Raw genomic sequence first — 16698 nt, forward strand, 5'->3', positions numbered from 1 at the left:
TGGGCAATTGGAAGCACTCCAAGAAAGGCCACTGGATTTTTCTCGAATGTTCTGTTTCATCAGAAACAAAATTATAGCTATCCTTAAAATATATATCATGTATTTGGATGTTTTAGACTTTATAACACTTTTTATAGTTTGCCAACTGCCAAATCTTTTCATAGTGTATTAAAATTGTCACTTTCTTCACATAAATTGTTTTATACCTCTTCATGTAATTTTAAGGTACAAAAACTTTCAGAGAAAGTTTAATACAGGAAGGACTCTTAAATTTATAACCCATTATTCTTATAGTATCTGGACTTTTTCTTTCATGAGATTCAAATACCATGTGAAAATCTTCTAATTAGAGTATTCCTTATTTACCTTTTTTAAGGACAGAGATGGCAAATTATCCCTGTATCACTGCTCATCGAAGACTTTTTTGCTCATGGTAACCTACAAATCATTATCTAGGACAAAGTCTTCTGGTTCTTTGGACCTTGTGAACCTAGCGACCTAAGAACAGTAATATTTTAAATTTGGTTCTTATTAATTTGGGATTCATGATCACTTAGATGTTTAGATGATCATTTTGAGGTTTATCTTTGTGCTATCTTGTTAAAAAAATACAAATTATGAACAAGTTACTGGTTTAATTATGATTACACAGAAAATGTTTCCACTGTTTATCAACTCTTTGTGGGCAAAGAATTAATTTACTAATTATAATCCACATGTATATTATTTAGTAAGTTTTCTTATGATTTACAGGACATCTCCGGCCCAGTTTAATTTATTTGTAAGGAATGATATGTTTCATGTTTTTCATTTACTTAAGCAAGATTGTTACTCAGGCAAAATTAATGAAGTTCCAATGTGGAAATGTCTTCCCAGTCAGCATGGACTGAGGATATCCTAACATTTTATACACAACTGCTAACTCTACCTTTAGCGGATGAAGAGAACTGAGTTTGTGTTCTTGGAAACTGTGCAAAGAGCTCCACGTGAGGAGAGAATATTAGTCGTTCACTTGATATATAAACAAGTAAATAACCATATTCAAATTTACAACGAAACTGGGAAAATGAAAACAACACTTTTGATATTCAGTAGTTATTAGCTCATTATATCTTGTGTGTTAAATACTTTCAAGTAATTCAAAAGATACTAGGAAAGAATAACCACAGAATTAACATGCAAGAGTGTCTGCAGGGCATTTTGTAAGCACCAATCTAAATAGCTAATAAGGAGAATGTGGGAAAAGCGAGAAACAATACATTAGAAAATGTTTGTGTACCACAAAACACTTATTATTATTATTACTACTACTATTATTATTATTATTATTATTGTGTGAAATTCACAACACCCACTAGCAAAGAGAAACTTAGGAAACAAGAATAAATTAATATGCAATTGTAAAAATTAGAGTTCGTATAAGTAAAAACCAATACTTATGTTCTCCAAGTAGAAAAAAAGCCATTAAAATTCAGAAGAACTTATATCCTTCTATGAATGAATAATACACATTTTTAAAAGGCCAGCGATGTTTTCTTGAGCTATTTTACATTGTTCAGAATTCCATGTATTATTGTTATAATAAAAAATTAATTTCTAAGCAAGTTTCATTAAGGTAAAATTTGGTCTCATTGTACTAACATCCAAGTGGTAAAACGTTTCTTTGTGTGAATAGTAAAATTACCTTACACTACCTTGTTTATTTCCAAAAATATAGGGGTCTTTTCTCTTCATTTATATATTCATTTAACAAATATGTATTGAGCATACCAATTTACTGGCTTCTGGACATACAGTGCACACAAAATAAATATGATTCCTGCCCTCATGGAGCTTATAAATTCTCCTGAACTCCTGTTTTTATCCAACCTATAAAGCAAATCTCTATACTCAAAAATTCCACCTAGATGTTGGAACTGTTTCATCTTTGGAATGTTTTAGGTGCCCGTCCTCATGGGCAGCAAAAGACCAAGGTACATAGCTGGATAAACCAGATGCAGTGAGAAAAAAGACACTGCATTGGGACTTTCTGTTTACATATGACTCTCTTGGATTATAATTAGTAATAGTGCTTCATCTTGCTTTTTAGGTCAGTTAGACAACATTTATTTTCCTAGAATCTTGAGGTCTGCGAGTATAAACACTTTGAGCTTCATGGTTTTAGAAACCGCAAACTAAATTCAAAGCTTAGTTGAGCTAATTCATTCATTCATTCATGCATGCATATTTAGCAAATATGAGGTGTGATCAAATAATATGGTGAAAGTTTAAATAACAATATTTATTACAGTAAAAGACACATTGCCATTAATCATTAATCCCTCTTAAAATACCCCCCCTCACTTTGAACACGCTTATCCCATCATTCTTGCCACTTTCTGAAGCAGTTCTGGAAACCCTCTTTAGTGAGTGTCTTTAGCTGTGTTGTCATGGCTGCCTCAGTGTCCTGAATCATTTTTACACTGGGGAAGAGCCAGAAGTTGCCCAGTGTCAGATCCAGTGAATAAGGTGGATGAGGACACACCGTAATGTTTTTATTGGACAGAAATTGCTATATACCAGAAGCAATGTGTGACATGGAGCCAGTAAATTGTGTCGTCATGATGGAGGATGATTTATGACACACTTTAAAACACACCTTCTCTCAACTGTAGTTCACACCTGATTGACTGCACTGAACAGGTGAAACTTGTCACACACTGTTACTAAGGTTCAACACATTGCTTCCTGTATTGAAGATCCCTGCCTTTCCATTGGGTGGCACTAGGCAGCTGCATTGACCGTATTTTGTGATCACAACAAAAAGGCTCCGTGTCACACATCACTTCTGGTACAGCAATTTCTGTCAAATAAAAACATTACAGTGTGCCTCATCCACCTTATTCACCGGATCTGGCACTGTGCGACTTCTGGCTCTTCCCCAAAGTCAAAAAGACCCTGAAAGGAAAACATTTTGTATCAATTCAGGGAATGGAGGCAGCCACAGCAGCACAACTGAAGACATTCACGAAAGAGGACTTCAGAACTACTTCAGAAAGTGGCAAGAATTACAGGATACATGTGTTTGAAATGAGGGGAAGTATTTTGAGGGGGATTAAAGGCAATGTGTCTTTTACTGTAATATTTTCTTTTTATTTAAACATTCACTGTATTGTTTGATCACATCTCATATTTGTTGAGGAAAACAGACACAGCTCCCTGCCATTGTAAAGCTTACATTCTATCAGAGAGAGACAGACAAAAAATGGTAGACATACATGAAAAGTATGGAAGAAAGAGAAAGTAGAGCAGAGTAAGCAGATTGGAAATAACAGAGTCAGAATGGCAGGTTGAAAGGTTAAATGTGGTAGGAAGTTAGGGGAGACCTCATTGAACAAAATCTTGAAGGATTTGAGGGAATGATCTGTGTAGATTTCAGAAAGAAGGATGTTCCAAGCAGAGAGAAGAAGTGGAGCAAAGCCTCTGAGGATGAGCATGCTTGGTAAAAAGCACGAAGGCCAGCAGAGCTGGAGCAAAGTGAGTAAGAGGTGGAAAGGCAGGGGGGAAGCTCACAGGGGCCACCACTTAGTGGGAAGGTTGGTGAATTATGTAGAATTTCCTATCCCACTCTCAAGAGTGAAACAGGGAAAGCTTTGCAGAATTCCGAGCAGAGGAGTGGCATGACCTGACAGTTTTTAAAGCTGCCTTGTTGAGAATATATGGCAATGAAACATGAAGGAAGGGAGATGTGGTAGGAGGTTCTCATAGAAATTCAGGCAAGAGGTGATGGTGGCTAAGACCAGGCTGGTTGTAAAATGTGGTTAAATTCTGTATACATTTTGAAGGTAGAGCCAATAGGATTTACTGATGGGTTGGATATGTGGTGTGAGATAAACAGAAAAGTCAAGAAGACTCCATTTAGAAACCTGCTGCAAATGTATTAATTTGGAAGCCTTAACTTCTCTTTACTTCTATATTTTACATATTTCTAGTAGGCTTATTTCCAAATCTAGGCATTTAGTTAGTTTTTTTCTTTTTGTCTAATTCTTTTAGCAATTATTTATTAAACACTCACCATGTGGTAGGTAGGGGATGCAAAATAACTAAAACATTAATTTTGGTCCCCCCAAAAAAATCACAAGAGGTAAAACAGTTAGAAATTGAGATATATCACAGAGGGAAAGCCAATCACATGTCATAGGGAGTCCGAGAAGGGAGATTTTCCTTTGCTCTGTCATGAAAAGGGAAGGCTCAGCATCAAGTTAGTTTGAATAGAACTTTAAGAATAATGTGGCCTTGTGGGTTGCCAAGCTGAGGTACATTCTGAACACAGGGACCTGAATGGCATCAGGTCCAGAGGAGAATGAGTGGAGTTTGGCTGGAGGGATCAGCTGCAGGAAGAGATTGGATAACTTATCCTCCTATTTGAGGGTTCTTTGAATGAAGGAAGTGGCCAAGGAAATCAGGAGTGTGGGTACATATGAAAGACATTTCAGAAAGAGGACTCCTGTGATAGTACGGTATCAGTGGCAGGACTGAGGATTAGGGCACTATAATTGAGAAGGTGGTCGTGCCAAAACAAAAACAGGGGCATGGAGGGAAAGGGTCTTCTAAAATCTTCCATCTGGACCACAGAGGCAACGTGAAAGGAAAACAACTACAATCAATTCTTGTGACAAATAATTAACACATCCCCATTTTCCCAGCAGCAACTTTGGGAAACTAATTTTCTTGATCCTCTATTTGCTTGGGATGTGATTGTAGTTTCTCTGATCTCAGAGACTCCTGGACAAGAAAAAAAAGATGATAGATATAATGCTCATTCCTTTAACATAGACATTAAAAAGTGCAGAAAATTTTTATTAAATTACCCCGAACCTTCAAAGTTTACAGAAGAACTTTTTAGAGCTATGTGAGGTAAGAATCACAAATAACCACCTGCTCCAACTGTGTTCACTTCCTCCTCTCAAAACTGAATCGAAATGCAATCTGGCTTCTCTAACTGGAAACCTCTTCCGGTATTTTCCTTAATGGAGCATAGAAACAGAGGAGGTGAGGAGAAGGTCACTACTTTGAAGGTCTATGAAGCTTAAAATGTTCTGGCTACGGACTCCAGCTGAACCAATTTTGTTTTCCATGGTGAAGTCTAACCAAACAAAATCTTGGGAATGAGCCCAAAGAATTTGTATTGAATATAAGAATTTTAGAAGGGAAAGAAGCGGGAAAATTGATTATTTTGGCAAAGAACATATTGTCAGCAAGGTGTTTCTTCATCCTTCCTAGCGTTTTTAGAAGTGTTGAAAATAATTAGCAGCAAACACAAATGTTGGAAAGAAGCATTCAGGGGAGCGCTTCTTCCAGCCCAACATTTTTCGGAGACCTCAGCTGAAAAGTTTGGGTAGCTCACTTTGAGGGGAGTTGGCGTGTTTGCTGATGAATATGAATAGCATTTCCTTATGGGCCATATATTTTTCCAGCAGGAAATAGATAATCTACTATGACATTTCAGTGGTTTGGAACAAGATAGATAAATCAAATACAAGTTGCCCCGTTTCTTTTTAAATGATAGATAAATGCCTTAATGGATTAGCAATCATAAAATATATACGTATGTATAATACAGTACTGCTTTATAACACCATCTGCCAAAGAATGGTATTTATTCAGCCACTGATATGAGAACAGATTTTCTTTCACATTATGCAGGGAGGAAATAATCCTAGTGTTAACGAGCATGCACTTTGTATTTAGCCAGCCTAAGTTCTAACGAAATTCTTTAGTTGACTGGTTGTATAATTTTGATAATGTTACTTAACTCCACTTTCCCTGTCAATAAAATGGTACATTAATAATCCTCCTTTTAAAAGTCATTGAGTCTATCAAACAAGATAATATATGGAAAGCATTTCACCAAATGCCTAACACATGTAAGTACTCAATAAGTAATAGCTGTTATCATCATTCCACTGGTCAAAATTGGCTACACAGAAAATGAGTGTTTCAAAGTATTTGGAACATTTGAACTGAATGCTTTTTAAAGGAATGTTGAGGGATTAGATTAATGAATCTTTCCTCTGGTCCAAGCAAATCAGTCTCTGTATTTAAATCGACGATACAATCAGTATCCATAGGCTAGGTTAGTTATACTGTAGTAACAAAAAATTCCCAAATAACATTGGCGTGAAACAATACAAATATATTACTTACTCACACTATATGTCCATCATGGGTTGAAAGGGCTCCAGGCTGGTGGAGCAGTCACCATCTCACATGATGCCAACTTGACATACCAGAGACCAAGAGGGGCTTAAATCAGCAAGTGAGTGTTCTGACCTGGAGGAGGCATACACATCCCTTCCATTTACAGTTTATCGGCCAGTCAAATGGCCTCACCCAACATCACAGGGGTCAAGACATGTAATACCCCATGTTCCTGGAAGGTAGAAACTAGAAATTTGATGGACAATACTGACTACTACCATAGGACAATAGACATAGCTGAAAATCTACGTTTAATTTAAAGGTAGTGACACTTGAGGTACTCTTTTTCTGAATTAAAAGTTGCAACAGTAGTAGTGATGAATGGTGCCTCTGAACTCTGAGTGAGACTGGAGGGTATAACACCTATCAAAGTTGGTGGTACACACCTTATGTTGCCTCCAGTTTCAGGGATGCCTGACCACATAAGCAATCCTATAGATTGAGCTCTTCTGGTAAAGATCTCCACAGCCATTTTTATTCTCTATGGCCTTTTCCCACCATTCCACGCTTGTTTAAATGGCTTTATCTGTTTTGATCTGACATCTAATGGGTTTAATGTGTTCTAACTGTATGACTGCATTTGGTGCCTTGGATGCTATGGCTGAGAGGCGCCATATAAAAAATATTGTTATTGTTATCATGATGAGTTCAAGCACTAGAGGGGAAATTGTGAAATAACTTGGTACTGGAGCTATCCTTATTTTCAGGAAAATGAAGTTTGGCTTCTAATTTCATTAGTAAGCCTTGAAGATTAAATGGTATCGACAGCATGTATCTTAGCAATGGACCAAAGAAGTCAAAATAAAAATGTTTGATATAGCATTTCATGTATTATAGAACAGATGTTTGCTTTTAAGTATTCTTGATATTTTTAAAAGTTGACACTCATATCTACTATTGAAAAACAACAACAGATGAAAAGACCCACACACTTACTTTGAATATTATTCATTTTTGCTTCCATTGTGATTGGATAGGCCAGCTATATTAATTCATTTAAACCTTAGTATTGATCATTTGCCAGTATGCTGTGAGGTTGAGCATTAGATTGTTTCATTGCTTTAGAAATGCGTCATCAAGATGGGAGGTGCATAGAGTTCTGGAAGAAAAGGACAGTTTAGGTCTCTTCCCTCATGATGATGTGATATTATATTCCCATTACTTGAGTATTCTTTATGGTTTCCCACATGTTTTTGGCTGCAACTGTTTACATTATTAATTTGGTCTGGATTATAGAAATGTTGCTTGAACTCTGTATATAGTTATTATAGCTTGAGATGTTTGCATAGATTGGGTAGAGTCCCTTTTCAGCCTAAGAGAATCATGGAAGGTTTCTAAAAAGGAGATGAGACAAAATAGTCAGGTTGTTGTTACTGAAGGGCCCCAAACCACAGATGGAAAACACTACAGGGCTAGTCTGAGCAATTTTCTGGCACACCAGGAACTGGGCTCTCCTTGTGCCGTAAACCAGATAATTTTCCACAGAGAGCACAGCACAGGCTTCATTTCTGTTTGGCTGAGTAGAGAGAGGAAGGCTTTGGAGAGCATCGCCTAACTCAGAAACATGAGAAATCAGAATGTATTTCTGGTCCTGTGATTTTAGGACTTTCTATAAGGAAATAGGTGGCATATGACTAATTTGAAACGGTGAGCTAGTAATGTGTACATATTGCATAAGAATTCTAGTAGAACTGTGATCTAGAAAGACAGAGAACAGACTCGTCAGAACATGAAACCTGATGCTGTTCTTGGCTTGTTCTACTCTGATACCCCTCAATTCAGTTTCAGACTTAAATAATTCTCTCTGCTTTTGCTCTTCCGCTTTCAATGGGATGCAGTGTGGCCCATCGGCAAAGATTCAGGATTTGGAGCAAGACTATGAATCCTGGCTCTGCTCCTTACCAGCTGTTACCCTGGGCAAGTGACTTCCCCTTTATGTCTCTCAGTTTCCCCCATTTGTAAAATGGGGATGATAACAGTAGCTTTTAACCTTATCCTAAAGGCTGAAGGAGCCAAATGTGTAAAACACATATAATAGTGTCTGGCACAGAGTAAGTTTTTGTTAAGTAAGTAAAATAAGTCCCATGTTTTCAAAGTTTTTTCTAATGTAATAGTTAAAATTCAAGACAGTATAAAATTAATTAAAATGAATTGGTGTATGTTCTGATGCTTTTGGAGACAATAAGTATGCACTTATCAAATGGGTGACTTGGGTAATCATCTAGCTTCCCTTATCATCCCTTTTGTTATCTGTAGGAAGAAGAAAAAAATACCTATCTAGAGGAGTTATAATGAGGAATAAACAGTGAAAAGTTCTTGCTATGTAATATGTGCTTAAGAAATGGTTGATTCCTTCCTCCCTTTTCCTTTTCCTTTAAACAGTCTTATCCTTGACCATTAAGAATTTTTAAAAGTTCAAACTTTTACTCCCAACTTGCTATCACAAATCTAAAATGCATGTTCTTGGTGTCTAAGGCTCTACTCAGGGAATCTGCTTGAGGAATCTAGGTTGATCATAGCAGCTTACATGTATTGAGTGCTTACTCTGTGGGTGGTACTATTCTAAGAATTTTTTTAAAATCTTCACAACTTTATATGGTAGTTACCATTATTATCCCTATTTTACAGAGAAAGATACTGAGGCACAGTTTAAGTAATTACCCAAGGAGATAGTCAACAAATGGCACAGCTAGAATGTGAACTAGACACTGTGGTTATGGAGTCCACACTCTTAACCACCTTGCCATATCATTTCTCAAAAATAATGAATATGAAGTCAGCAGATATATATATGCATCTGCTGTATGTTCTTGTACACCTCAGAGAGGTTAAGAAATGTTCTCTTTTGTGATATAAGAATAAAACACCTTAGTGAATGCAAAACTTGTCTAAGTTTATTGTGAGGATTGAATTAAATTACAAATAGAAAGTACCCAGCCACAGGTCTGATATACAGTAAGAACTCACTAAGTACTGATTTCACATGTAATCATATATGACCTAGATACTGGGACAAGATTCCTCCTCACCTCTCTTTACATTTTGTCAGCTTCCTGCTCTTGAACTCTAGGTTCCATGAAGTTTATTGGTTCATCCTCCCTTGGTGGGCATGTGCAGACATTAAAGTAAAAGGCATTGGTACTTTTCTAGAATCATACACATCATCCCTGAGGGGACCACAGGCAGTTCGCACACTGTCCTCACTTAGAGATGTGTGTAGCCTACAATGGCACTAAATTCCCTTCCTGTAATGGGAGAAGAGAAACCCATGGCTTTGACCACCAATCATTAGACTAGGTAGGCCCCTCACAAGGACAGCGCTTGGGGTTCCAGTTGATGTGCATATGTTTCAATGTTTTTCAGTTTGATGATCTTTATTATAGAATAGGAAAAACACCCAATCTTCATTTATCCCTAAGTGTCTATGACTTAGTATAAGAGAACTGAGTTTCTTTCTGTGAGACACAAAGGCCACAATTATTTCAAAAGTAAAACTGTCTTAATTTCTACCCTCAAGTCAGTAGAAATTTGTTTGTTTTAAGCCAAGAATATGGAACTTCTTTTAAAGAAATACATTTATATCCAAAATTATGAGTTATAAAGATTAATTTTTCATTCATTTAATTTGCTACCTGTAGACAGTAAACTTTTAATGCAATACATTTTAGTATAAAGCTTAGACAGTAGACAAAAGGCTGCATAAAAAATTTATTTAAGATCTTAGTATCAGGAAGATGGTGGGGTAGGTAAGTGCTGTGCTTACCTCCTCCCATGACTATGTCAAAACTACAACTAAATTAAAGAGCAATTAACCTGGAGAACTACCTAAAAACTAGCTGAACAAAACTCCTATAACTAAGAGACCACATCGAGTCTGGTAGGAGGGGCAGGTACATGAAACAGGCTGGTCCCACACTCACATGTGGTGGTTGAAAATTGGGAGAGATATCTCAGCTCCACATGTCCCCACTGAGGAGTGAGGAGTCCTAGCCCCACACCAGGCTCCCCAACCCAGGGATCCAGTGCCAGGAAAAGTAGTCCCCACACCAGCTGGCTGTGAAGATCAACAGCAATCCTGTCCTGTCCCAGTGAAATGTTGACTGCTGGAAACCCAGGTGTCCTCTTAAAGGGCCCACACACAGACTCAGTGGCTCACAGGCACTCACCCTGAGCTCCAGCGAAGGGACAGAGGCTCAAAAGGTGCCAGAGACCTATGAAGAGAAAGTGAATTGCATGGCTTTGGAGTGAGGGCTTCCATTGTCCCTGTGTTGAGCCCTCCCCTCTTGTAGCCTGCAGGGGCAGGTAGGCACCAAACCTGAACCTGCATTAACCTGGCGAACACCACTCACCCCACCCTGGTGACTCCCTGAGATGCCACTCCACTCAACTTGCACCCTGCCCTTGGCTCTTTCAGTGGCTGTGCTTCATCAGCAGACTCAGCTCATGCTGCAAGCTTTCTTAAAACTCCCCAAGGTCGGCAGACCTTGGGCAAGTGACGGCTGACCTCACTGTGCCCTGTGCATTTTGCTGAGTGGACCCAGGCTGAGCATGGCTGGCAGCCAAACTTGAGTCTCAACGTGGCCTCTCCCAAACAACTCTGGGCCCAGAACAAGCAGCTGCCAACTGCAGATCACTTTGTAGTTCCTACCAGGTGGCATCAGGCTGCGCAAAGGCAACAGTTGACCCTGGCCTGCACATAGCCCTTCCCAGGAGGCCCCAGAACAAACATACCCAGTATGTTTGCTCACCTGATTAGCTCCATAAATGCCACACCCAAAGGGTGGTCTCAGGAGGCACCAGAGCCCCACTAGGTTGAATCCCACTCCATGGGGTCAGCCCATGCTGTGGTCATAACAATTCCTCCCAGCCAACAAGCCTGAGGTTCAACCCCAATGACTGATGAGCAAACAGCAATCAAGGCTCAATTACACAAATTACACAAAATTCACCCAAGAGACACTCCTGGAATTCCTGGCTCAGGTAACTGGAGAGACTGTGCCACTGGGCATCACAGAACACCTACTACATAAGACCACTCTGTCAAGACTGGAAGACATAACAGAGCTACCAAATACATAGAAAAAAAACCACATGAGAAGGAGTCAAAATGAGAGGACAAAAAACATGTCCCAAATAACAGAAAACAAAAAAACAAACATACAAAAAAACAAACAAACAAACAAATAGTAGAAAGCTCCAGAAAAAGAACTAAATGAAATGGAGTCAAGTATTTTACCAGATAGAGTTCAAAACACTGGTTATAAGGATGGTAAGTGAACTCAGGAGAAGAATAGATCAACCCAGTGAGAACTTCAATGAAGAGATAGTAAAAATAAAAAAGACATAGAAACCAGAGAGAGAGAGAGAGAGAGAGAGAGAGAGAGAGAGAGAGAGAGAGAGAGAACCAATCAGAAATGAGAAATACAAAAACTGAAATGAAGAATACACTAGTAGGAATCAACAGCAGATTAGATAAGCAGAGGATCGAATCAGTGATTCGGAAGACAAGGTAGCAGAAAACACCCATTCAGAAAAGCAAAGATTCGATCAAAATGGCGGCATGAGGTGAGCCTCTGTAAAGCTCCCCTGGAATTTACAAATAATCGAAAAACAATTACTCCACAAAGGACTCCCTGCACAGCAGACAGGCAAGACGAAGAGGCCCACTACTGAATTCACCTAAAGGTGGGCGAATCGCATGAGCAGGGGAGGAGAGAAGGGAGAAGTGTGGAGACGGAGCCACGCGGGCGCAAGACGCAGACCTACCTCAGTGCTCCGAGCTCACTGCACCCTGGAACAACCGCAGATGCGGGAAAGGGAAGAACTCGGACTGCTAGGGCTCCGCTTAAGTCCCACAGGGCTGAGGGGGCAGCATATAACACAGCTGAACCCACCACTCACGGCAGAGACCGCGGAGAAAAGACTGAGGGAAGAAGGCTAAAAAGAGTGGTGGTGGTTTAAGCCCTCACTGCTGAGCAAAGAACAGAAGCCTTAGGCACTGAGACTAGCCGCCCACTCCCTACCCTCCCAGAGCTCGCCCTGCTCCCAACTGTCCGGTGCTAGAAGTGGAACAGTAGCAGTGTCAGATCAAAAGAACAGAATATTTGCTGTTCTGAGAACTGTGGACCGCAGACACAGATTCGCAGCCCAACTAGTTCCAGCAAAGGGGAGGGAGATGTGGAAGCAGGACTGGCTGTGGTGGTGGTCGATGTCATTGCTCTGGGCCACCTCTCACAACTCACCCCACCCCCGACCCCACCTATCTGGGCAGATCCCTGCAGGACTAAACAGAACTGCTGAAACACAGGGGCTCTGAAACTGGTGCAGGAAGAGCTTTGGAACTTCAAAAGCTCTCTGCATACCCACAGGGTCACTGCGCCCTGCGACCCAGGCAAACTATTAACAGAGGAGAAGCCCGTCTCCCAGGAAATCCGCCCATTGTGCGAGAAGCTGGAATAGTGCAGAGAAAACATAACACTACCATGTGAGAGAGAGAGAAAAAAAAAAAACACCTGCAGTTGGAGAGAAAATAAAACATTCTACAAACAAGTACTGGAAAACAAAAGAAATACCTCTTCCTATTAACCTGTTGCAGAAGCCACTCCTGTAGAAGTCTAGGAAGAGAAATAATAAATCAGAAATTGCCATGAATAACAAAGGCAACAAGACAGCTCAGAAAGAAAGTGAAAAGTCTCCAGAAAAGGAACTTAAAGATATGGAAATATGTGACTTAAATGACAGAGAATTCAAGATTGCAGTTCTGAAAAAACTCAACGAGATGCAAGAAAACACAGAAAGGCAGTTTAATGAACTCAAAAAACACAATCAAAGAACAACATGAGCATTATACCAAAGAAATTGAAATTTTTAAAAAGAACCAAATAGAATTTCTGGAGATTAAGATCCCAATAGAAAAAAATTAAGATTGAAATAACCAGCTTAGGTAGTAGAGTTGATCAGATGGTGGAAACTATCAGTGACATTGAAGATAGAAACCTGGAAATTACACAGATGGAAGGAGAAAGAGACTTAAAAGAAATGAAAGAACTCTATAAGAACTTTCTGACTCCATCAGAAAGAGCAATATAACAATAATGGGCATACCAGAAGGAGAAGAAAGAGAGAAGGGAACAGAGAATATATTCAAACAAATTGTCGATGAGAACTTCACAAACTTGTGGACAGAACTGGACCCTTGAATCCAAGAAGCAAATAGAACACCTAATTACCTCAATCCCAACAGGCCTTCTCCAAGGCACATTGTATTGAAGCTGTCTAAAATCAACGACAAAGAAATAATCCTCAAGGCAGCCAGGGAAAAGAAGACGGTAACTTTCAAAGGAAAGCCCATTAGCTTATCATGAGATTTTTCAGCAGAAACTCTACAAGCCAGGAGAGAGTGGAACCAAATATTCAAACTATTGAAAGAGAGAAATTATGAGCCAGAATAATATATCCAGCAAAGATATCCTTTACATATGAAGGAGCAATAAATACCTTTCCAGACATAAAGAAGCTGAGGGAATTTTCTAATACACAACCTGCACTACAAGAAATACTAAAGGAGGCTATTCGACCACCATCAACAGGGACAATTTGTGGCAACCAAAACTCAAAAAGGGGGAGAGTAAAGGCCTGAACCGGAATATGGGAATGGAGAAAATAAGCGTGCTGAAGATAATGGAATACTCTAAATATCAAACTTTTATTTACATAAACTTAAGGATAACCACTCAAAAAAATCCAGAACTGAAATATATACTGTAACAAAAGAAGAAATAGAGGTAAACATCATAGAATACCACTGTACAGAAATAATAGACAACAACAAAAAGGCAAAGAAACAATGGAGACACAGCCTTACCAGAAAACTAAAGATAGAATGAAAGGAAATCCTCACATATCAATAATCACCCTAAATGTAAATGGACTGAACTCACCAATAAAAAGGCACAGAGTAGCAGATTGGATCAAAAAACTAAACCCAACCATATGCTGTCTTCAAGAGACACAGCTCAGCTACAAGGACAAACATAGACTCAAAGTGAAAGGGTGGAAACTGACACTCCAAGCAAATGGTACCCAGAGAAAAATCAGGTGTAGCCATAATGATATCAGATGAAACAGACTTCAGGGTGAAAAAAAAACAAGAGACAAAGGTGGACATTTCATAATGGTAAAGGAGACTGTACAACAAGAAGACATAACAGTCATCAATATTTATACCCCCAATCAGGGAGCACCGAAATACACCAAGCAACTACTAACAGAACTAAAGGGAGAAATTGAGCAAAACACAATTATACTAGGGGACTTAAATTATACTAGCTGACATCATTGACAGCTATGGATAGATCTTCCAAACAGAAAATAAATAATGAAATAGCAGCCCTAAATGACACATTAGATGAAATGGACATAATTGACATATATAGAGCACTTCATCCTAAAACATCAGACTATACATTCTTTTCTAGTGTACATGGAACATTCTCAAGGATAGACCATATATTGGGACATAAAATCAGCCTCAGCAAATTTAAGATGATTGAAATCATACCAAGCATATTCTCTGATCACAAGGCTTTGAAATTGGATATCAACTGCAAAATGAAAGCAGGAAAAAACACAAGTACATGGAGATTAAACAACATACTTTTAAAGAACGACTGGGTCAAAGAACAAGTTAGAGGAGAGATCAAAAGATACATAGAAAGACATGACAATGAAAATACATCCTGCCAAAATTTTGGGGATGAAGCGAAAGCAATTGTAAGAGGGAAAATTATGTCATCATAGGCCTGTCTCAAGAAACAAGAAAACTCCCAAATAAATAACCTCATGTTACACCTTAAAGAACTAGAAAAAGAAGAACAAGTGAAACCCAAGGGCAGCAGAAGAAAGGAAATAACAATAATCAGAGCAGAACTACATGAAATAGAGAACAAAAAGACAATAGAAAAAATTAATGTGAGAAAGACCTAGTTGTTTGAAAAGATTAACAAAATTGACGAAACCTTGGCTAGTCTCACTAAGATAAAAAGAGAGAAGACACTGATTAACAAAATCAGAAATGTAAAAGGGGAAGTTATCACGGACACCACAGAAATACAAAGGCTCATTCAAGAATACTATGAAGGAGTATATGCCACGAAATTCAATAACCTACAAGAAATGGACAAGTTCTTAGAAACAAATAGCCTTCCAAGGCTGAACCATGAAGAACTGGAAAATCTAAACAGACCGATCACCAGTAACAAAATTGAATCAGTCATCCAAAACCTTCCCAAAAGCAAAAGTCTGGGACCAGATGGCTTCACTAGTGAATTCTACCAAACCTTCAAAGGGGAACTAATACGAATCCTGCACAAATTCTTCCAAAAATTTGAAGAAGAGACAGTACTCCCTAACTCATTTTATGAGGCTAACATCACCCTGATACCAAAACGTGGTAAGGACAACACAATAAAAGAAAACTAGACACCAATATCTCTGATGAATACAGATGGAAAAATCCTGACCAAAATTCTAGCAAATCGAATACAACAATGCATTAAAATGATTATTCATCATGACCAAGTGGGGTTCATCCCAGGGGCACAAGAATGGTTCAACATCCGCAAATCCATCAATGTGATACATCACATAAACAAAATAAAGGACAAAAATCATATGATTATATGAATTGATGCAGAAAAAGAATTTGACAAGATACAACATCCATTTATGATTAAAACATTTAATAAAATAGGTATAGAAGGAAAATACCTTAACATAATAAAGGCCATATATGACAAGCCCTCAGCTAATCTCATAATTAATGGTGAAAAAACTGAAGCCCTTTGCTCTGTGTTCAGGAACACGACAGGGCTGTCCCCTATCACTTCTGTTTTTCTACATAGTGTTGGAAGTCCTTGCGAGAGCAATCAGGCAAGACAAAGAAATAAAAGGCATCCAAATTGGGAATGAAGAAGTTAAATTATCACTCTTTGCACATGACATGATGCTATGTATAGAAAACCCTAAAGACTCCACCATAAACCTATTAGAAATGATCATCGAATATAGTAAAGTCGCTGGCTACAAAATCAATGTACAAAAGTCCATTGCATTCCTATATGTTAACAATGAAATATCAGAAAAAGCAATACAAGAAACAATTCCTTTTGCAATGGCAGCAAAAAGAATAAAATACCTAGGAATAAACTTAACCAAAGATGTGAAGGACCTATATGCTGAAAACTATAAGACATTTTTGAAAGAAATTGAAAAAGACACAAAGAAACGGAAAGACATTCCGTGCTCATGGATTGAAAGAATCAACATAGTTAAAATGGCCATATTACCCAAAGCAATATACAGATTTAATGCAATCCCCGTAAAAATCCCAATGGTATTTTTTAAAGAAGTAGAACAAAAACTCATCAGATTTGTTTGGAACCACAAAAGACCCTGAAG

At 38.5% G+C, this 16698-nt stretch overlaps 1 protein-coding gene across 12 annotated transcripts in view; it reads left to right on the forward strand.

The window, feature by feature from the left end:
• The window catches only part of SUGCT (succinyl-CoA:glutarate-CoA transferase), a 743714-nt gene that overhangs the window by 704562 nt on the left and 22454 nt on the right, over positions 1 to 16698 (forward strand). For 2 of the 12 annotated variants that reach the window (XM_088797830.1, XM_088797842.1), the window contains one exon: positions 8079 to 8137. The exons of the other annotated variants lie outside the window; for them this stretch is intronic. In XM_088797830.1, the coding sequence (XP_088653956.1) occupies positions 8079 to 8122 (44 nt within the window). In that variant the 3' untranslated portion in view covers positions 8123 to 8137. Of the gene's footprint in view, positions 1 to 8078; positions 8138 to 16698 lie in introns of those variants that run through there. 12 annotated transcript variants of the gene reach the window in all.

The sequence above is a fragment of the Rhinolophus sinicus genome, chromosome 4 (genome assembly GCF_057876585.1).
Source record: "Rhinolophus sinicus isolate RSI-liver-muscle chromosome 4, RSI-T2T, whole genome shotgun sequence".
Taxonomy (NCBI): Eukaryota; Metazoa; Chordata; class Mammalia; order Chiroptera; family Rhinolophidae; genus Rhinolophus; species Rhinolophus sinicus.